At 39.7% G+C, this 23,073-nt stretch overlaps 1 protein-coding gene across 2 annotated transcripts; it reads right to left on the bottom strand.

Annotated features, from left to right (window-relative positions):
- Window positions 1–19,241, bottom strand: LOC111661106 (HHIP-like protein 1). Of its 2 annotated transcripts, XM_087176141.1 has the most exons (15): window positions 18,106–19,241; window positions 11,389–11,653; window positions 10,708–10,987; window positions 10,445–10,570; window positions 10,191–10,334; window positions 7,810–7,922; window positions 7,397–7,537; window positions 6,959–7,033; window positions 6,434–6,560; window positions 6,132–6,277; window positions 5,147–5,228; window positions 4,746–4,828; window positions 4,030–4,528; window positions 2,722–2,729; window positions 1–2,065 (listed from the first exon to the last, which is right to left on the bottom strand). In XM_087176141.1, exons 1-15 carry the CDS (start codon window positions 18,415–18,417, stop codon window positions 1,290–1,292), a joined length of 3,177 nt encoding a protein of 1,058 aa, XP_087032267.1. In that variant the 5' UTR covers window positions 18,418–19,241; the 3' UTR covers window positions 1–1,289. The 2 variants fall into 2 exon arrangements, with proteins under 2 accessions (XP_087032267.1, XP_087032266.1); XM_087176140.1 differs by lacking the exon at window positions 2,722–2,729 and having other exon boundaries at window positions 4,088–4,528; window positions 18,106–19,240.
- Window positions 19,242–23,073: the final 3,832 nt, after the last annotated feature.

Genomic DNA, 23,073 nt, shown 5'->3' with positions numbered 1-23,073 from the left:
ATCACTTTGCTGTTTAATCTCTTTATATAAAACTGGAAACATTTTATTACATTCAGCATACAGAATGTCCAGCATTTCCTTTCTAAAACTCTCTTTTCATCGTAAAACTACATTCAAAAAGGTATCAAAAGGCAAACAGAAAATAGACCTGCTGAAATCATACAATACAAAAATAAAAAAAACATCTTCTCAGAACACAACTGACAGGATTTAACAGGAGTGGGCAGCTTTTCTCCAGTAAATATGTAAACAGAACAGGTTTCTCCAAAACTAACTTACTCCATTTTGACCAGTTTTTCGTAAATAACATTTTTAAATCTCTAAGAAGTTAAAAAGTAACAAACATTACTCTTTACAACTACAACACTGATGCAGTGTCTTGTTTGTCATAACACTAAAGTGCCAGGTCACACCAGAGAGTGCCACAGCGTCCATTGAAATAAATGTTGCTTGAAGCTACAGACAGTAACATAGAGACTATTTGGACTCATGGTCACTAACCACACAGTTGGCACAGTTATTTCAAGGGACCGTACTTTCACCATCCCCTCCTGTGTCATTACTGGCAGGAGTAGATGGAAATCACCCCTCGTCTCATTTTGTGGAGCAGTTTACACTTTGGCAGAGCGGAGTTAGAGCGTTATAAATATGGATGGCCAGACGTGTGAGTTTCCAAAGTTCACACATGTACGCAGATTTTTTTTTCGCTTCTGCAACTCCGCTGAAATAACTTGATCTGGCTGAAGTTGTTGCTGTCATGAATGGTGATTTGACCAGGTCATTACACAGGGGTTAAGAAGAGTTCAGCAGATTCCCTTGGCTGGTTACTGTCACTATTCACTAAAATCATCTGTGTTACTGTATGTGCTTGGTTAGTTTTTACACAACAGTGGACCGAGTGAGTTTTGGAGAAACTGTCTTTGAATAGGATCCGACAAAGCCAACGAAAGGCCCCGAGTAGAGACATGCACCTCCTTCACGCTCCTCTCTTCTTTGTTACAAGTGCATAGTAAGAACAGTGAAGTAATGCAGATGGACAACCGAGCTGTTAGCAGAGGGTGGGAATTAAAAAATTTATCATTAATTTGCAAAACAGGCAAACAGAAAAAACGATTCATGGAGATTTTGGCAAACTGACTTGAACATTCATGCTTAAAAATGTGCAGTCTGTTATAATCTTTTATACCTTCTTCAAGTACTCTCTTCTTCTTCGTCACTTCCTGTGTGTGACAGAACCATACATCACTCCTGTCTCCTCCTATGCTTTCCTACTTCTTCACCCCCCTGTGCTAACCGCAAATCACCCCGACATCTTCCCTATGAGAGCAGTTGTGTTTCCCAACCCTGGATCTCTTGCACCCCAGCAGCGACCTCTCACCGCCCTCACACTCAACGTCATCCAGAAAGATCCTGACTCTGCTGTCTGCCTCCCCCAGCGCAGCCCGCTTCATCACCGCCAGAGCCGTCGTGAAGCCGAGCTGACGACACACCACAGTGCCCGCCTTGCTGGTGAAAAGGTCATCACAAACTGTCCCCCACTCTCCTCGGATAAAGATCTCGACTCTGCCTCGATCTGATAAACCATCAGTGCTCACCAGTCGCACCGAGCCAACCCTCAGCCTTCTCCCTCCTCTTCCTCTTTGGAAGCCGCGACCTCTACCTCTTCCTCTGGGCCTCTTATATATTTGATTTCCCTCCCCAGCAGTTTCCAGCTTCTCCCCAAGCCACAGCTTCTCTTCCTGTGCTTTAGGCAGCATGGTGTTGGTTGTTGGTCTCTGGGGCTTGTAGGAAGATACAGTGGGTTTCTGGCTCCAGTATGGTGGATGTGGTGTGGTCAACGCCCCAGGACGCTCAGGGTAGAGTGTAGAGGTCAGAGCCATCTGGGCTCGTTTCAGAGATGTTCTTGTGGATGGAGAAGGAGGAAGCTGAGGTGAGGTTAAAGGGTGGGAGGTGGTACTAGGGGGATACTGATGTGGTCTCCCATGTCTCCTTGTTGGACGCGTGGTGATGATTGGGGTTTGAGCAATCCTAGAGGAGACTGCAGTCATGATGGTTGTGCGATAACCTGAGGGAGAGACAGAATCACCCTCTTTATTTGAATATATGTATTTTAACAATGTGTTAAAGACTTTTCTTACTTTAAAGTAATACACATAGATACAGTAAATATGAAGCTAGTGGTTAGGCTAAGCTAAGCTGGTTAGCTTAGCCTATAGCACAAAGACTGGAAACAGGGAAACAAAATGAATTTGCCCTCCAGCTTTGCTAACTGAGACATTATTTGGTATTTCTCACTTTGGTTTAGGTACAAAATAAACATACTAAACAAATTAATAAGTGAAGTTTAGAGGTGCTGGTTGCTGGTTCCATTACCCTGTTAGAGTCAGACTAGCTGTTTCCACAATACCATTCCAGAGAATGGTTGATCTTCTCATCTAACTCTTGTCATATGCATAAGTCCTAAAATGTCCAACTATTCCTTTAAGTAATGCAACAAAGTGGTGAATTAAGCGCTGAGTGTGTTTCATGACCCGACGGCTCACTATAGCCGTTTAGAGAACTGTTCTCCTTGAAAGCTGGGAAAGAAAAGACATAAACACAGACACACAAAGATGAATGTCCAAACTGAGGCTGATGCAGAACCATTTATTCAAAATAAATAAAGCCAATGTACCTGATTTAACTTAAAGTAGTGCAAATATGCAACACATAGATAAGCACCATTTATCCTGCTTTATACTCTTGTACCAGCCAAAGAATAACACGAAAGCAGGGGATAAAGTTGGGAATGAAGGCATCTTTAGCTAATTCCACTGTACCTGAGTTTGACATTAGCTTGTGCAAATGGTTCATCCCCCAGTCTATATCTGCACAGGCAAACTTATTAATTAATAATATACCCTGTAGTCAAGACATGGAACACTACTGTAGTTAATATTACATTTCAAACAGTTTGACTGCAATTTTATTAACATTTAATGCTGTCTATACAGCTTTAATCTGTTACTCTCTCCACAATTTAGAAGATTTTTGTTATGATTTCTTTTCTTTTAACTCTTCCAGTGCAGAGATGTTGCAAAGTAAGTGCAAAGACTAATAAGATGCATAAGTAAAAGAGCAAATGTGTATAAAAGAATTACCTGTTTGGGTGGATATGGATTTATGGAATCTCAGATGAGGTAAAACCCCACCCCCCCCAAAAAAAAAAAGTTAACAATAGTATATAATATAAAATATAATAATATCAAAAAATGTAAATGTCTATTTTAATAGACAATTTCGTTGATTGTACAACAGTTTTTTTTTTTCAGTATTGTGCAAAACGACCCATAGATTGAATTACAATAAATAAATTACTATTCAATTTACCAGTTAAGCCTACTTGCTATTTTACTGTCATTTATTCATGTAGCTGGAATAAAAAAGCGTTGACATAGTTTTCACTATTCTTGTCTAAAAATTAATACAATAAAAATGTTATGGAGCTTTAAATAAAATGCTATAATAGCGAGAATTGCACAATAATAAACTATATCAGTGCTGCAGCACTTAAATAGAACTGATATACAGATCAAAAAGTGGGGACAATGTCCCTTTGCATATTTAAGTAAACTTAGCTGCCAAACAATTTAAAGTTCATATCTTATATGATTTTATTTCCATATAACTTAATTAACCTGCAACTGACATTTGTAGCAACTAAGACCCTAGCGACCTTTCCACGCAACTGTGATTTTACAGTTTTGTAATTATTGTCAAAGGGGTATGATTTTTATCGTTTGAACATAAATTGCAAAGAGTTTTCCATCTGAAAACATACCTGAAGTTGGAAAACGTTAATTTAGCTATTAACATGTTAAAATGTAAAACAAAATTACAGCGCAGAAGAAGAAACCAGCTGGCTTGGCGCTGGTGGCTTCTCCGCGAGGCAACGTGTGCACTGCTCTACTAGTAGGTTTAATGTCAGCCCTAACAGTCGACTTAGTGGTAGGGTAAATGGTGGACCTAGTGGCTGGGTTAACAGTTGACCTAGAAGTGGGATAATCTGTGGAGCTGGTTTGGTAAACAGGTGCACCAGGGGGCCTACCAGAGGGCGTGGTTGTGGCGGGAGTTGTTGCCATGGCCATCTGGACAGTTGTGCGTAAGGTTGTTGGTTTTATTGTTGTGGCTGTGGTTGTTTTTACTGTTGTTGCTTTTACAGTTGATGTTGTCGGTGGTAATGTTGTCTTTCTCGTTGATTTTCTTGTTGTCTGCAATGTTGCTTCTCTTGTTGTCACTGTTTTTGGTGGTAATGTTGGCTTTGTTGTTGTTGTTGTTTTTCTTGTTGTTGTTGTTGTTGTTGTTGTTGTTGTTGTTGTTGCTGCTGTTGGTGGTGCTAGCTGTGTTTTTCTTACTGTCTTTCTTGTTGGCATTGGTGGTTTGATTATTATTATAGGCTTTCTTGGTGATTTTTTAGTTGTTGTTGTTGTTTTTCTTGTGGTTGTCGTGGGAACAGGAGTCGTGGTCGGTTTCTTGTTGATTACAAACTCTGCAAACACGAAAAGAAAGAAATGAAAACCTTTTTTTAGAGCGTCTTTGAAACATTAAAAAAATAATTTGGTTAGCGTTCAACAGATAAAGCTCTGATGAGGTTTTGGTAAGATTCTAATGTTTGAATGAAGAGCAAAAAACAAAACACAAAAGTGACAAAGCAGAAGGTAACTGGGAAGTGTAAGAAAAACAAACATTATTTATTTTTTTCTTACCTTCTTTGGGGTAAAAGTGAATCAGTTTTCCCTTTATCTGAACATGTGAAGGCTTGATGCTGCATTTTCCTGGTGGAGCTCGTCTGTGTGGTCAACAGAGAAAAGATTAACACATATAAAATTAGATGCCTTTTGAGCTCTGTGGCTTTTTAAAGTACTTTTAAGTAGTTCTAGTGTATTCTAAGAGTATTTAGTGAAGTCAAGATCTACATAATCTGCACAATCTGCACTCCTGGCCTGAGTTAGTTTCCTTTCTGGTGAAGTTCACACTCTCTCAGCTGGCCTCTTGACAAGACCAAAAAAAAAAGTGTCATTGTAGAAGCTGTCAAATTTGATCAGTAGCACCTAAACGTCTGCACCACACACTACTGTAGAGGTGATGAAGTGTTGTAATTAGCTACCTGGAAGGGTCCACTATCTTATAGATGACTCCTGCTCTGGCTGTGGCACTCGGGGCTCCTGTGGCTAAGAAATACAGTTCACCTAGAAAGATGGACAGAGGAAAGGGAGAGAGGGGGTGGACAAAAAGAGATGGGGAGAAAAAGACAATGAATCATTGACAAGAGTTTTGCCAAGAAAAGAATGGAACGAGGCAAAAATACAGCATAGAGAAAGGAAGGAAGAGCGAGTATGGATAGGAGAAAAAGCAAGAAAGTAGAGGAAAGAGGGAGAAAAAAAGCAAAACGGGAGATGTAGAGGGAAGAGGCAGGAGAAGAAGACATTAGTTAAAAAATGTGTTATGGTAAAAATTAGAGAAGGTGTCTTACAGTTAAGGGGTTTGGACTTTGCTTGAACTTTTCAACTTAAATCTCCTGCAGAGCACTTTCAGTGGGAGGGAAGAGATTATCTAAGGCCAGCAGCATGTGTGCAACATTCTCCCTGGTAAGTCAACAGCCTGCTCTCTTTAATCCAAGTCAAACCAAACCCTCTACTGGAACATGTAGGCCCCTCAGAAACTGTTGCAGTTTAGTAAGTGAAGACATTCACATGACTGAAATGTATTTACCATTACTTGTTCATTATATATCATTTTATGTTGGCAAAGATGCCTTGAAGTACAGTAGTTTCATGAATCAGTAAGAGTAAGTTTATTTTGCACTGTAGAGATACATTGGTTGGTTCAAAATGCAAAACGTGGACTGTTTTGGCAGCAACCACAGGACCTCATTAAAGAACCATCAAGTTTGTGATAGCATCATCATAGGTTGATGAAGGCTTACTGGCAAAATATGTTTTCAAAACACATTCCACTTAATCTTATTACTAAACTTAACAGAAATAAACTTTCCCACACCTTAATGACCTCATTTCTTTTATTTATTCTTTAATGGTTATGCAACACTGGTGTTGGTGAATAATAAGTAGCCTGTCACATAAGGTCATTACCTGCCTCATCCTCGGCAAACGAGATGATGTATTTATAATAACTGTTGATGAGTTTGGGGAATCTGCAGGTCTGGTCTGTTCCCATACAGATCTCATTGTACTGCCATTCACCTGTGCTGACATTCTCCTTTAAAGACATCAGACGCCTAAATAGAAACAAACACAGATACATATAAATCCACATCAGCACAAATATGTGTTCAATGTAAGTGCAGCTTATTGTGCTTTGTGTTATTGAAAGTGTTTCTGCAGTCACACTTTTGACTTGATTGCTTTTGAATAAGAGAAGAAGAAACACATACCCACTCATGAAATCCCCAAAGATGTAGATTCCGTTGAGGTTGGGCATCTGACAGCCTCTGTAGATGTATCCTCCTGTCACTGATTTGCCCAACTTGTGAGGGTAGGCAAAGATAGGCAAGATGTCATCTACACATACAGAGACACAAACACATCACTTTATACTGTTCATCACATAAAAAGAACACAATCTTCTACTAACTGTATATTGTAGGTGCATAGACAGATAAAAGTTGTGCATCATATCAAAAAAACAAGGTTGGAAGTTTTGGAGACTGAGCTCACAAACTTGTTCAGACATAAATGACAAAGCAGAAGCTTTCACGGGGCAGAGGTAGAACATATATTTTTAACAATTTAATCCATCTCAGTAGTGTAGCTCGTAAAAAGGGAAAGTAAAATAAAAACATGTCATAGCTCACATCTGCATCCATTTTGCAGAGGCCACTTTGTGTCCCTCTGTGTGAATATTAGATTCAGTTTATGGACTCTGAAGTCGGTGACAGTGACCCAGAAACTCGACTCACCTAGAGATGAGTTTTGGCAGAGTTTGCGATCGTAGCAGCTGAATCCTTCTTTGGCCCTCCATCCATAGTTGCCTCCTTTAAATACATGTTGCCACAGTTAGTAAAACTAGTAACTAAAAGTAAATATACTTTTGGACTCACAGAGCTATTGTTTGGCCTCTAAAAAAAACTTGTAATTTGATGTTTATTTCGTGCCTTTTTTTGGAACCCAACATAACTAGACCCCATTCACCGTAACTGTTAGGGAGCAGACTGAGATTAAGCTATGATGTCTGACTCACTGTGTGACTGTGCGGTCTCTGAGAGAACACTTTTATTCGATGTGGGGATGAGTAGATAATGACATCCACTTCATGTACTGTTCAGAGCGAACGGCTTCAGGCAAGATCTTGAATGAACATGCACTTGTAGTAAAAAGTAAAAAAAAAATCCTCATACCTTTAACAATGAGGTCCACCTCTTCATATTTGTTCTGGCCCACGTCACCACAAAGCATCCGGCCTCTGCCGTGGCCTGTAGCACGGTCACCGCGGTCAATGGAGCAGCGCCACATGTTGCGCACTCCATAGGCATAAATCTCTGCCAAGAAAGAAAGAAACGTACGTGTTGACACAAATAGCAAACATCCCTTGTAATGATTGAATGAATAATTTTCAGAAACTGTATAGAGAAACCCAAGTTACATTTCTGGAGTGAACAGTGATTTTGCACCCATCGAGGCATTTGAAGAGTCTAGACTGGTCATTTGCAATCGTGCCATTTATCTTAAATGTTCATGAATGAATTAATCATAGAAGTCACCAGACACAATGACATTATTCCACTTAAAGAGAATATTTTAAGGGATTAACCAGGTCGTGCTTCCTTTTCCCCCAGGAACGGGTTGTCTGATGGAATGCTGTACGGGGCTCCGTCGTCATTGTTGTCGACATCAACGCGCAGTGCCTTGCCGAGAAGCGTTGACCTATTGAACACAAGGCGTAGACAAGAGAGTGTGAAAGAGTCGGAGAGGTTTCAAGGGCTGAGGTGGCTTTTTAAAGGCAGATTCATTTTCTTTCCAACTTCTGCTTTGCGTCTTTCTTTAACTCCAAATTCTCCTGACTCTGTCGTATCATCTCCCTTAAATCTTTTAAACATTGTGTACAAGTCATTCTTCCTCGTACCCATGTCTTTATCTCCACCCAACGTCCTGTCATGGTTACTGCCCACTCTACCGTCACTTCTTGCTCTGTTCATCCATCTGAGCTAAATCTCTAAGTTAGCCCTTTTCCTCCCTTCTTGCCCCCCCCCCATCTTTTTCCAGTCTAGTACTCCCTATCATTCACCTTTTTTCCTCCCTATGCCCAGATCACTGTCTCCTTATAACCCTTTTCCACTCTCTCCAATCCCACGCTCCAGTCTCGCTCTCCCTTACACATACCAGTGTGTGGCGGCCCGCAATGTGTAGTGTCAATATTAGACTTGGCAGGGAGTATCCTCAGTCATTCCCAAGACAGCTAATACAGCATGTCAACAAAACCCCTCAGAAACTAACTAGCTACAGAGCTAAATTATGACTGTCTGGAGAAAAGGTGTCAGTATCTCAGCTACACGTACTTTTGTGTCGTTAACCTGCTGCTGATAGAACAAATAATACCATTAATAACAATAATTAATTAGGCGTAACCTTGCATTCTTTTAAATGTAAAAGATAACTGTATTATTTTGGTTTAAAGCTGCAGTATCAATTAAATTGATGCCAAGTATTAGTCAGCTCCACAATTCACAGTGTAACTACTACGTATGACATTCTTGGAGTATTGTGCAACGTGTACACAAAAAATGAGCAGTAATATTTATGCTTCTGACCTTTTTCTTTTATCCTTTGGCAGTAATTAACCTTTAATCCACTGTGGGCAGATCAAATGAGAATGAAGAATGACAGGTGGAGTTTATAGTTCAATGACAAAACCTCCATTACAGTGAAAAAACCCACATCCGCATATACACATGCTCAAATATCGTGTTTCTGTGTGACTATATAGGCACAACGCACATTGCCTTAAGATACAGCTAGCCTCTCTATGGAATGAGTCAAATGAATTATAATTTAAAGGTCGTGTGGTTGGAGAATTGAGTAATGTTTACCAACACAGTAAAAGACCAAAAATGCCCTGCAGCCCCTTTAATAACATCTCATTTTATTAACTGTATGTAAACCGCTGTCGGCATAAACACACACTGCCACCTCTCCTTGACTTGTCAACTATGTTACATCTTCCATCAGCATCTGTGCACTGCCACAGAATGCTTACACGGTCCATACTTTGATTTTTTATTCTGATTTATTTAAAAGTGGGAACAACAAGTCCTCTCCAGTAAATCCCGCTTTAAATAGAGAAATAAAACAACAAACGCAGTATGTCATTGAAACTTCTGTCTCTTCTTATCATTGGACAGTTTATTCACACTGCTCCACATAACTGGGGTCTTTCTCAATAAACACACTTATTATACATAATGTTTTGGGCCAATTTTGGAAATGTAGTATGAGTTGATTATTGAAATCTCAATAAACAAGTGCACCTTCAGAACTTGGCAGGTTTCAAAGATAAGTGTGTGTGATAATTTGTTTTGTACCCTTGACGTAATAAATTGAATTATATGAGCAGGTTTTCCAGCCCTAGGAGAAGTGGAAGATAAGTGGTCTTCAAACAGCTATCATTTATAGTTGTCACTGAGCAACAGTTGTGAAGTTTATATTGTCCATAATTTCGATGCTTTTCATTAGACTTTACTTAATTGGAATTGAATTAACTGGAAGCCAAAAGTGGCTGGTTCTAAAAGCACTTTGGTATTTTGTTAATATATGTTTGTGTAGACAACGCCTCAGTGTCAAGGACGTTTTAAAAAATTATCTTTGATCAGCAATTTCTTTTTCAGTAAAGCAATTCAGGGGTTTGTTTAGGTAAATTGATTTAAATTACATAGAAGACTGAGGCTTTGAAAGAGTAATTATACATTATAATTATAATTATATATTTTTTAAGCAATTATGTTTCAAACTTTTCCTGGGCTCTCGTCATAAATGTACTGCATATTTCAGGTTGGCTTTTTTTTTTGGCATGAAAACGTATTTTGTTACGACAATAGTGCGCTAGCTCAAAAATTCGATGTTAGGTGTTGGCTGATATTAAAGTTAACATAATCCTGGCTCTCCCTAGTTCACCTGAATTTGTTAAATTATATTTACTTGTTCTGTGAGTTGCCAAACTTTCCAAAGGGGTCCCCAGCTCGCCCACCGTCACCGATGAAGATGTACAGATAGCCATCATGGCCAAACAGAAGCTGTCCTCCATTATGGTTAGAAGCCGGCTCTACCACCTCAAGGATGGTTCTACACCACGAGAGCAGGGATAGGAGGAGGTTGAGTATACATATACAAACTATGCAGGCTGAGGCTACAATATGTGCAGTTCACACTCTCTTTGTTTCCATTTTCCTCACCTCTCAGAGGAGTGGTCTAGTTGGTTGTCATCATGTGTTGACAGTGTGAACTCGCTGATACGTATCCTCTCCTCCTTCTTGACCGACACAGAGTAGTACACATATGCTTTTCTGACTGTTGTGAACCTAAGTACAGAAGAAAAAAGTCATGCTTTACACATGACTGTGCCTTTGGAGGAAAAAGCTGTGACAGGCTGTGTCACAAAGTTCTTTACATAACCCTCACAAATAACTGGCACTGTTACTAATATGAAAGTATGAACCTTGGGTGCAGGGCTATGCAGAGGAATCCCCTCTCGTCTCCAGCCCACGGTGACGTGAGGACAGCCCGGGTGAGGTTGAGGAAAGGTCGGTCGATCCTGGAGCCGTTGGCCAAATATACCCACACATAACCCAGCTGCTCTGCCACAAAGAAGCGATGAGTTCCATCATCTGCGTGGATCATGGCCACAGGGTTACGGAGCCCGTTGGCAACCTCCTGTAAACACAACTCCAGACAACCTTTCGGATCTTCACGCACCAAGCCGAGGTTAGCATTTAGTTCTGGGGACAGAAAAAAGAGGAAATATAAAGGGAGAGTTGTTATGATATGATTTAGAGATTGTTAAAAGCACACAAAACATGTAATGCGTTTGTTGCATTCAAATCTAAGTGTGTTGATGTGAGACTTGGTTACTACAACTTCCTGTTCTCCACATAGCCACATAGACTGTACATATACAGTAAGGGATACAGAGATAACAATGCCAGTCTGTTACTCCACTTCTTTGGTTCAGAGTTAACTCTACAACTACTGGATGGATAACCATGAAAATTTGTGCAGACATTCATGGTTCCCCGGGGATGATTATTCAACCTCACTATTGGATTAACCTCATGTATGAATGCTAACTGGTGTGTGCGCACTGGCTTGTGAACATAAAAACATCTGTCCAACACCGTACCCGCATTAGTCAGTACATTAGGATAGCAGTACTGTATGTCCTTCAGCTCCAGATAGTCACAGAACCTTCTGCGATCATCTTCTATTGCTGCCGTCAGGTTTGCGAACTGCTGCGGGCTCCCCGTGTTCTCCAAGAGGAGACTGAGTGTGTACCGACACTGATGCCAGTAGTTAGAGCAGTAATCACGGCACAGACCAGGCAGTATCCGCATAGGTGTGTTGGCATCTTCAGCATCATACAGGTGGGCAGCATATGGAGAGCACTCCTGCCATAAGAAAAGAAACACAAATATATTGGAAATTTTCTAATGAGAAAGCCATAAGTGCAAGATTTTTTTAACTAATTAAATGTGGGATAGTATTTAAACTACTTCAATACATGTGGTTAATGAGAATGTACATAACTCGTGTCAATCTTCATTATTTGTCTGTTAATATTATAGATGTTTGGACTAAATGTTTGAAAGAGAAAATACTCTATTTCACTGTCATCCTATAACTTCTAGATGTTATAGGATGTTTGTCAGAGATGATAAACACCAAAATCCCTTTACATGCCAAACACTACTTGGAATATATATGAACGACTTCATACAAACATTAGAACAGACTAAATCTCTAGACTTTGGACTTTTTCAAGCCAGGAGAGCCATTGCACTTGTTGGAAGATTATGCATGCTCCATCATTGAGAATGTGGATAAGAAGGGAGCATGTGTAAAGACTCATTTACATTGTCAAGAAAAATTTATTTATTTTTGATCCCAAACTTACAGTATGTTGCATTTTATTATACAATTTAATATTGCCTTATTGGGGAAAAAAAAAAATTTGCTCTTTATCAGGGGTGGAGAGTTTCTGTGTCTATACTCATTAACCCTCTTTTAAGGTGATGTGTTTATCTCAGAGGTAGAGTTAAAGACATGTATGGATCAGATAAATAGAGGATTTGTGCACTTATTCTCGCCGCAGCTGCTCACCGCCTCACTGCCTCACTATAACTGGTCAGGCCTGGTTTATATACAGCCTGTGTGATTGCTGCCTGGTATAAATGGATCCCAGGATGGTCCAGTCAGTTATTAAGTCATAACCACACTGTCCACACCCAGAATAGTGAGCTGCAGGCACAGGAAGGCACAGCAACCAAACCATCATGTGGTTGACTGGTTCTCGTTCACTCAGCGCCAGATCAGCCTAACCGATCATCACCAGGAAGCAAGAACCCAAAGAACAACAAAAAAAAAGCATAACATCGCTTATTCACTCATAAAATGTTTGACAGAACAGAATATGAAAAAGCAACTGAGCAGATGGTCAAGTGATGCACAAACTATGATTAAGTACAGTGTCAGGCAAGTTTACTGTATGCTTTAAATGCCCATAGGAGCAATAATGGTGGCAAAAGTAGGACTTCAATCTATTGCAGTTTGTAAAAGACATAAAACTGATAACATTTGATTGTTGAGATGAGTACACTCTTCCGAAGAATGTTTTGGGGCAAAAGGTTTAAATAATTTAGCACATGTCAGAAGAACTCAGACTGACTCTTATTGCTCGTCTACAAAGCAGTTGCAAGCCTTGAAACCAAATATGCTGTTGTCTCTTATTCCCCAAAGAGACATAAGTTTCAGCTGTATTGCCTCACAATCTTACTCAATAACTGAGATTACCGCTATTATTCAAAACAACAAAAAAGGTGAAGTTAGTGTCTTTACAAATAGTGTTGCTGTCTTCTGTGGGCAAAAATTGAATTTCTTGTCCATTTTGATGCTGTGTTACATCATCTAATTGCAACTGCATGTTAATAATCTATTGTAACAATAACAAAGAAATCTGGTTGATGAAAACGTGCACATGCACAAGAAACTACAACTCACACAGGCAAACTGTGTTGTAACATTGCTTTTGTATGCTTGCACCTGAAAAGACTGCTTATAAATAATTTCCACTTTTATTTCTTTGTGCATGTCAAGCTCGAAAAGCCCCGTTAACTGTGACACGTTATTAATTATGGATATAATACGGAGACGGAAAGGGAAGAAAGTTATGTGTGGATGAGACACTGTGTATGTGTAGGTGTTACAATTATTGATTTATTTGTCGATGTTACTCCAAGTTATACACAGGTATGTTTGTGTGTTTGTATGTGCTTTTAGTTAAATCCCTCAGCATCCGATTGCCACAAATTGTGTCAAGATTCATATTCCTACTTCAAGTCATAACTCAGTGACTTATACTTTCTGAGGATGTCCATAAATCCACTTAGAACCCAGAGGGAAAAGAAGCTACTTATAACTCCAGCACCTGTCTGACAATCTGCATGTTTTTAAGTTTTCTTCAGAGTCAAAGTAAAACAAGGATAGATGTTTGTACATCCATGTGTATATTACAGACAGGAACTGCTAATAACTAATTTGGAATGCTATAATACAAATAATACATTTTTTCATGTTGCACTATAAATATTTTTTTGACACTAACATCAGACAGTGGGTGTACAGTTGTCTAAGTTTTGTCTGGGGGGGGGGGCTACAGTGTCAGACCTCTGCTGAAGAGGTGTGTCCTGTTCAGCAGAGAAGAGGCAGAGAAGCTAACAGTTATAGAGAATCTTTCTTAAATTACATGAAAATATATTTCTGGGCAGATATCAGAGGCTTCCTGGGAAGCAGCTTTATCTCTACAGGGCAAAACAAAAGCTGTGTTTAGTCTGAGCTGCTGGAGCTGTTGATGAAAGCAGTTTTTGGAGCAAACTGGAACGTGAAGCAGATGGAAAGTGACTTAATTGATTCCTATGCTTCCTACGGTTTGATTCATATTCTGTACTATTCAGAAGGGCACTGTAGAGTCATGCAGATGTTTCACATAAAGGTGTCTGATAGGTTTCGGAGCCATATGAAAAATAAAAGGCAAAAACAATATGGTACTTTAAATGGTTTAATGCCCACTCATCTTTGCAGCTACAGGTTCACATTGTCTTCAAAAACCAGTCATTGTTCTGAGACAGTCCTATTTTGGGTCTTACTATCATAGGGTAGGATAAATGCAACCACAAACAGCTGTTCCCTAACAATGAAGCCACTTCAAACTGCTCTAATTTGGTGTTTATGCTGTCTAGCTCAGAACAGACTGAGATTCAAACTTGAAAAGGGAATAGAAGCTTTTGTTCAGCCTTTCCTACTGGCATCTATAGTCCTGACTGCACTGACTGGTCCACACAGCTGCTTTTTTTTATAGCTGAAAGAGAGAGGACTCGTGGCAAACAGATGGCTGGTAAATGTGTGAAGTTGAACCTTGACTGGCCCCCAACAGGGAGAGACATAGAAAGAGAAGAGTAGAAAGGAGAGATATAGAGAAAAGAGAAGGACTAACTTTACTTTATGTGGATGCTAAGATCCAGTAGTTGTGATTTGCTTCAGAAAAGGAAAAGAAAACCAGTACAAACAGCTTGTTGGATGCTGAGTGTCTGTGCGTTTGAGATTTGTTGTGGTATGGTGCATTCATGTGCGGCTGGGAAACTTGAACATGTCTGCTGTCAGAGTAAGCTACACCGCGGGACTTTTTTTAAACTGAGAGTCTGAACAGTCTAAAACAGTACTTAAAATATGCTTTTTAAAAATGCAGCAGGGGAAACAATTCAGTGTTGTTCTGTTAAGTGCATGCTAAATGTTTTTGAAGTTGCCTCAGGTGGGTTTTTGTTTGTTTTCATTTATATTGTATTTACTCATATTAAAAACTTATTAAAAAGAAAGGCTACGCCGTAGCTGCAGTTATAACACACACACACACACACACACACACACACACACACACACACACACACACACACACATATACACACAGTTCTTTCTCTTTTCTCTTTTATGCGTCTCTCTTTGTCATTCTCTGATTTTCCGCCTCTCTCTCTGTCCCTCTCTTGCAGGAACTTGATATATCCTGAACCCCTGGCCAGAGGAGGAAATGGTTGTTTGTTTGGTTAGTTAAGCTAGGGGATCATGACAACCTCCCTCCTGTCTCCCTAACACACACACACACATACACAAACACACGCGTGCACACAGACGCACTCATTTTCCTCACTGTCTGTCTGTCACTCTCTGTCTCAGTCTTTATCTTTCTGTCTATGCATCTCTCTCTCTCTCTCTCTCTCTCTCTCTCTCTCTCTCTCTCTCTCTCTCACTGTCACTGATATCAGGAAGCTCCTGTAGTGCAGCTGGAACAGAGGGCCTCAGTGTGGTGGGTTTACCCAGGATAAGTGCCCTGGCAGTGGAGTAACTTGACCACCTCCAGGGCCTCTTTTACTTCAATCCATTGACCTGGGAGTAACCACAACCACAGAGAGATTCTTCCAAGAAAGATTTTTAAAAAGAAATCTAGACAAAGTGTTCATGAAAACACAAATATTCATAACTCAAAGAAAGAACAGCCACATGTTTCAGTGCTATAGTTCACTTTATTTGACTGAACCTTTTTGTCGAAAGACTGAAAATGTAAAAAGAGGAATAAGTTTGGCACCAAAATACTTTTGTTTACTTTTAAGATAATTGTGCTCATTTAAGAAATGAATACATTGTAGTCTGCGACGTAACAGTTTCTTCCAAACTGTTTCTCTAAAGGAGATTTTTTTAACTAAAAATAGCTGTATGTGATTTATAAAAGAAACCCATCTCTAAGCTTTACATATGCATTACAGCATTACACTGCTCTTAACTCAGGCTGTATCTCAGTCAAACTAGACTAACCATTGAAAGTCGTACGTGCGCTGCAGTGCTGTCATTACACTCAAGACCCAGCCTGCGCTGCTTGGAAAGAACCACAGTAGGCTATAATTACCACAATGATAGAAACCTATATTTTAGGAGTCACAGGATTTGTCACTGACTTTACATAGCATATGATGGTTTAAACTGCCGGTAAGACTATGACACCAAGTTTTTTCCATTGTTTTGGTGCTGATATCAAAGATGAAAGTGTTATTCATAGGACAGCCGTCAAGCCCGCTTGTTTTGGCTTCTGTAGAATGAAGATTTTATCTGAAGTGTATGGGCCAGACCAAAATTGTGCTGCACCAATCATCCAATTTGCACTCACAATCTGCACGTAGTTTGTGTCTGAGCTGCAAAGTCAGCGCCGTATTATGCAATCAGCGAGTGGGACTGGCTTCAAGGCTCACTGTCTAAGATTAGAGAGCTCGGAAAAGAAACTAAAATGCAATGACACTGAAATAGAAAGTCATTATTCCCCAACATTAATCAAGTAAGACTGCAATCTCACCTAAATGTATGATAAAACTTTATTTCGTCAGATTAATGCAGTATGAGTCTTTTTTTTTTTTTTTCCATAACTGCTCAGTGCTTACTTCTAAAAAAAACTTTTACTTTTTTTTTTTTTTTTTTTTTTACAAACTGTGCTGATTCCTTGCACGGTTGTGTACTATCTACTCAGTGTTTGTCCGCTGTCATTGAGATTTTTTGTACAGACTAATTAAGTTTTCCCATCCACAACTTTAGGTAGTACAGGTATATATTGCAATTCTCTGAATCTTGGGGTGATGTAGTTAAAACTTTCGACTGTATTTGGTGAGACTACCAAAAAGGGCTGTTAAATGTGCCGTTAAATTGCAGTGCAATCTTTTCTCACACAGCTGTTCTGCATCAGGGTCTGGAGTCCTGCTAACTCCTGCCTATGTCTGTGACTCATGTGAGGGAAGATACTAAACAAATGCTTTCTGGGAACCTGGAAGGGATGGAACATAGTTTACCCTTTGTGAATTTACTGTATGTGTTGCTCACATGTGTCTTTTTTGACAATTTAAAGTCAATAATTTGGTATGCTGTGACATGCTGTTATTGCATTTTTGTGCTACTTTGTCCATACTTTGGCTCAAAGGATTTCCTCTGAATTTGGTTGTAATGCTCCAATCAAATGGTCAGTTTGTGTTATTTATTTTAAACCAGAGTTCAAATATCTACTTTATTACACTGCATTATTTGGGTGATTTAGGTTCACACGGCCCAATCACAAGCTAACCCATCAAAAACTGATGAAGATTTAGTTAACACTGTTGTTTTAACTTTCCAAGCATGAGTAACTGCTGTCTAACAGATGCCAACTTCACCATGTAGCCATTAAACCGCATGTTTTGTTGGTTACTGTACTCAAACCACACCACAGTTTTCTTTGGCGTGAGACTTGTATTTCCAGGAGGTCTCAGTGTGGTTATTTAGTCCCCACTGGAATATCAATGGCATTAGTAATATCTGACAAAGACAAACCAGAGGGATAAATGCTCTTGAATTAAAATAAACTGCTCAAAATATGCACACTGTGCTCATCTTAAAGACATCATGGTGTAATACATCAACACCAGGTTTTCCTTTTTAGGTCTGCAAACATCCGCAGACAGACAAATTTACACCTTGCATGAGAGACATATTTAGGTTCACAAAAATCTGGGACTGTATAGTCACTGCAGCACATAAAGTTTCACATGGATTCCACAGTGAGAATGACTGTACGTCTTGCATTTTTTACACTACCAAGTGACAGGTATATATTTCCAGTGCAGTGGTGTAGTTTCAAATTGCCATTGTGCTTTATATAATGTCAGAGAGTCACATAATCAAATGCGATTAATAAGAAATATTATCCCTTTAAGGTCTAGATACACAGGATGATGAAAGCTTGCCCATACAATCAAACATAGTGAAATGTTTCTCTTACCTGGCAGAGGATGGTGCGGATGTACTTGCCACAGGTGGCAAACCCTGAATGGTCAAAGTTCTCCATGATGGTGTAAAACTTGGCTGATACTTCCTCATCTTTCTCCAAATCACAGCATCCAAACTTGGAGTACTCCTTGCAAAAGACCAATGGCTGCCGAGGCTCAAACGGAGGCTTGTAGTCCAAGCACTGGGGGTGACAGCTCCCCCACCAGGCCTGGAGCAGCAACGGCAGCACTGACAGAAGTAGGTGAGGGAAGAAAGTGTGCTGCAGGATGCGCTGCGGGACCAAATTACAGGTTTGTAGAGTCATGGCGTAAAGATGCTGTCAGTTCAGGATAGTGTGGCTCTTGCCCCAATAATGCTGTTATTCAAAGCAGCTTGTATGTGATCTTTCAGTATAAGCCAGTGCACATGTTACATGTCAACCAGCATCCTGTCAAGCACAGGTTTGAAACTCAAATTTTAAATGTCTGTAAGGTTTTAGAGTGTTGGATGTCCTCATCTGATGTCCTGGCCTCTGTAGGTTTCAGGCAGCCATATGTGTTTGTGTTTGTGTCAGTGTGTGTAGAAGTGCGAATGTGTCTTTATCAAACACTCTGACCCAGCATCACACCTGCCTGCAAGTTGGCCAGAGTTGCTCAGGATTGCACAGATTAAATGATAAACCCACACATCGCGCTTGTATGGCAAGCTTTCCCTTGTGATGTCTGTTTAAGTTCAAGCTGATCCAGGTGCAGTGTGTTCTTCTGATGATGAGGTGATCTGCAGAACCCAAAGTTTCCAGGATTGCAGCACAAATTCTCAAAGGAGATGAGGTTTTCAAAATCTTTCAGTCCATCACATGGTTATTTCTCAAAAGTAAGTTTTCTGTTTACAAAGCAATCCTTAAAAAAACAAACAAACAAAAAAAACAGTCAAATTTCTAAGAAGTAATCCAGCTTCTTGAAAATTGAAAGTTTCACCTTCAGCCGAAGTTTCTGCAAAATATTTACTCCCCGCTTGAAGTCACTTGGCGAGTCCCGCTATGTTTGCTCTGGACATGTGCTCACTTGCTGCAGCGGATGTAAGCCATACATGCAGACAGACAGCAGGAGAGAGTGAGAGAGAGAGAGAGAGAGGTTCTTTCATTCAGACACAGAGCCACGCTGCAGCCTTAGCTTAGATCCCTCCCTCCTCACTTCTTTCCTCCTCTTCGTCCTCCTCCTGTCTCCCCCTCTCTTCTTTCCCTTTGCTCTTTCACTCTCCTACAAAGACACATGCATTCCTTCCCATAGCATGTGGTCTATATTGCCCTGAAGTTGCAACTTTCCACCTCTCCTCCCTCCGGGCTCCCCCCACTTTCAGCATTCCCAGACCTCCTCTCTGTGTCTACCGTTTCCAGACAGACCCACTCACACTGCTGTGTGTGCGTGTGTGTGTGTGTTTGTGTGTGTGGTCAGATGAATCAGGACGTGTGCTGGAAGAAGAGACCAATGGATTCTGTACGCACAATTCCAATTCTTATGTCAATAAGTTATGAGAAAATGACAATGTCCAAATTCAGCCTGATAAAGATCAACGCAATGCGAGATAACACTCCAATATTTAGACTTGTGTCTGTTCTGTTCAGCAGGAAGATAATACAGCCACAATTACTTGGAGCAATGTAATTAGATACAAATGTTGGCTGGTCCTGCTCTTTAAAGCAGCTATAATTTATATTTTTATATATAAACAATTTATAGAAACACATGATTACTTGTGCTCATAGACAAACCACTTCAAACGACAATCTGCAGTTCTCGTCAATTCTACAGAGCGGTTCAGTGTCTCTCAACTCATTATTTTGGTTTGAGGCCCACGACTTTACTATTTTGGTTCACTCTCATAGCGTTGGTTTTGCTGTAGCAGGGAAATGACACACAGACAAGGTTGGTGACTAGCTGGGAAACATAGTTTAGCATTTAGCAGCTAAAAAGCCAGAGTGTTTCCTAATGAGTTGGTGGAGACCAAAACAGAGCTAAAAGAGTGTATAACACAACTCCAAATGAAAGGATGTGCAAATAGAAAAGTTAGTTTCCCATTTTTCCGCTGCCCTTAAGTATTGAATATATATGAGATTTAGTATCAACCTGATGGCCTTTTTCCAGTTCATTTGATGTCGTTATTGAGGTAATTTGTGTTTTATTTAGATTGATTTTTCAGTTTTGTAGATTAATGGATGAGCAGTGTGTGCCTGTGTGCCTGTGTGCCTGTGTGTGTGTGTGTGTGTGTGTGTGTGTGTGTGTGTGTGTGTGTGTGTATATATAGACATACCGCTACCATCTGTGTCTCATTATTGTCCAGCCACCTTTCAGATCAGAGGTTGTCTCCCAATGCGGCTGGCTGACTGTCAGACACTTTATCACTCTGCACCCACAGATAGGAACATACTCTACAGCCAGATGCTCCCTGGATTAAATAGATCGATGGATGGTTTATTATGTTATGTAACTTTATGATTCATCATAGTCTTTATAGATTAATAGAGAAAAACTGAATTGTTAATACATGGAAACTTTTCAAAACAAATGTAGCCTTTTATACACAGCAAATACTGAATGTTACCCTTTCTATGCTTTAAATGCTGCATTAATGAATTCAATATAAGGTGGTTCAGCCATCTTATTAAAGGAATAAACAAATGCACCAAAACATCAGGTCAGCTATGCAACTATGCAGTTGACTCTTTGTTGTCGAAAATTCCAAAAGAGCTTCAGAGGTTGATATGGCATCAGAAAACAAAAGTGCACAAAGTTTTGTAGATCTGCGGAGACAAGATGAGACCTGCGCCGTGTAACTGCTGAAAAAAAAAAAGAAACATTTTGCAGACAGTGTTTATACTCAGCTTGTAAAATGTGCTAATCTTTAGAATGACTGAGTCTCTGAGTCATTCTTTACTGGAAGAGACAGACAAATGCACACACACGCACGCACACACACACACACACACACACACACACACACACACACACACACACAGAAATTCAACTGTGCTGTCAAGGCAACAAAGCACACTGGCTCTCAGACCGTGTGTCTCTATCTTTGTTTTATTCTCTCATTCTTTCACACTGTATTTGAGTAGTGAGTAGTTATTGCTGCAAATCTGCGCTCACTCTATGACACAGAGTTCACTTCAAGGACAGTTGGTTAGACGCGCGTAGACAATCAAATACACGTTCATGTCACAGCACATATTTATAGTCTTCAGTCATTTGGCTGGATTCTTTCATAACAATTTTTATAACTATAACCATCATGTTTCTGTTTGGTTGTGTATATATACGTGTGTGTTGTGTGTGTAGTTTGTGTATGTTTTGTGTGTCATGCATTTTACACAAGAATGCTTATCTTGGATTTTTCCCCGTACTTCTTCTGTTACAAGGGATGCAAACTGCAATCTCCACTATGAATGTTGGACCTACTTTTTTTTCACCTTGCTACTTAAAGGACACACACTACTTTCTGCAGTGGGACTATATGTTGGTGAACTGTTTGCTGCAGTATTGTCCAATATAAATTTAATTCCTCAGAAGACAGGACTGCTCACACCTTGACAACACAAACTGTACTTACTGTCGCAATGGTAGTACAAACAAATAATGGATAGTGAATATATATATATATAACTATATACATAAATATATATATATAACTATATATATATATAACTATATGTGTATATATATATATACATATATATATGTGTATATATATATATACATATATACATATATATGTGTGTGTATATATATATATGTAAAGTCAGTTTTATGTACAGCTCATAGCATTCTGCCAGTGCAAGGACTTCACTATCCTCCCACCAGATTTGACTGTTTAAGTGACAGTGACCTGGTATAAGGTAAAAGTTATGCACGAGTTTGCCAAGAAAAACTGCGAGCAAAAGAGCCAAGTTTACATCATTGTTTTCCTCTGCCCCCTCTCACACCATATATAGACATCTTTGTGCCTGACTGCTACAGCTATTCAATAAGAACACAATGAGGTGTGTGTGTTTGTGTGTGTCAGAAACCAGTAAGAGGAAAGATGAAGACATCAAATGGGGCACAGATCTCTTGTAACAGACTCGTTGAGCTCTAAAAAATTGTCTTCAGTTCATTGGACTATTTAAAAACATTAGCATTAACAGCTGTATACTATAGAATGAAAGTTGCAAGTTCAGCATCAAACTTCATTCCTTTACTCACTAACAGTTGTCTGCAGAGGTATAAGAAACACCTATGTTAGTTCTTGTCTCTATCACATCTTTTCTTATACTGAAGTTAGAATGCTAACTAGCTAGCCCTGGCCTGTCTCGTCGCTTTACGATAGCGACTCACTGCAGCCTCCAATCTGCCCTGAAGGTGTTGTACTGCTCAGAGGGCGTATTATAACCTCTTTCCTTGTAAATGCAACAATGACTACCACCTGCCACCTGACAAGAAACCACATTCGGCAGCAGACAAAATTTAGAAATGAATGAATGAATATAATTAATACAACTTTCAATCCAGAAAAGTCAATCTATGAGTGTTTAAAGATAAATACAATACCTTCACTGCACACATTATTGGTCAAGCTAATCGCTTATCTTTTGGCAGTGTAACCTGTATCTTAAATCTGAGAAATGGCCTCAGGGTAACATCTTCTTTATCTCACAGATTAGTCTGCTAGGTCAGGCAGCCTTGGGCTAAGGAGTTAGGCATGTCAAATCATTTCACCACAACAGTCTGTGTTGTCCTTCATTGTCTTGTGTTTATTATTCATTAATCTCTTTCTCCTTTCGTGTCCTGGCCTGGCCCCCCATGCTAGATTAAATGTACTGCCAAAGCGACCACTGATCACAGTTTTTGGCACGTTAAGACAGTCTCTATGCAGCCACTATTGGAGAGGTTTTTTAAATTTCCTTCCCGCGGACCAAGTGCTTTGGTTTTTCTTTGATATCTGT

This window comes from Seriola lalandi, unplaced genomic scaffold (genome assembly GCF_002814215.2).
Source record: "Seriola lalandi dorsalis isolate HSWRI2012SDOR001 ecotype SW California unplaced genomic scaffold, Sedor1 jcf7180002054536, whole genome shotgun sequence".
Classification (NCBI taxonomy): Eukaryota; Metazoa; Chordata; class Actinopteri; order Carangiformes; family Carangidae; genus Seriola; species Seriola lalandi.
Note: the sequence above shows the minus strand (reverse complement) of the source record. Positions and strands in the feature narration are given on the sequence as shown.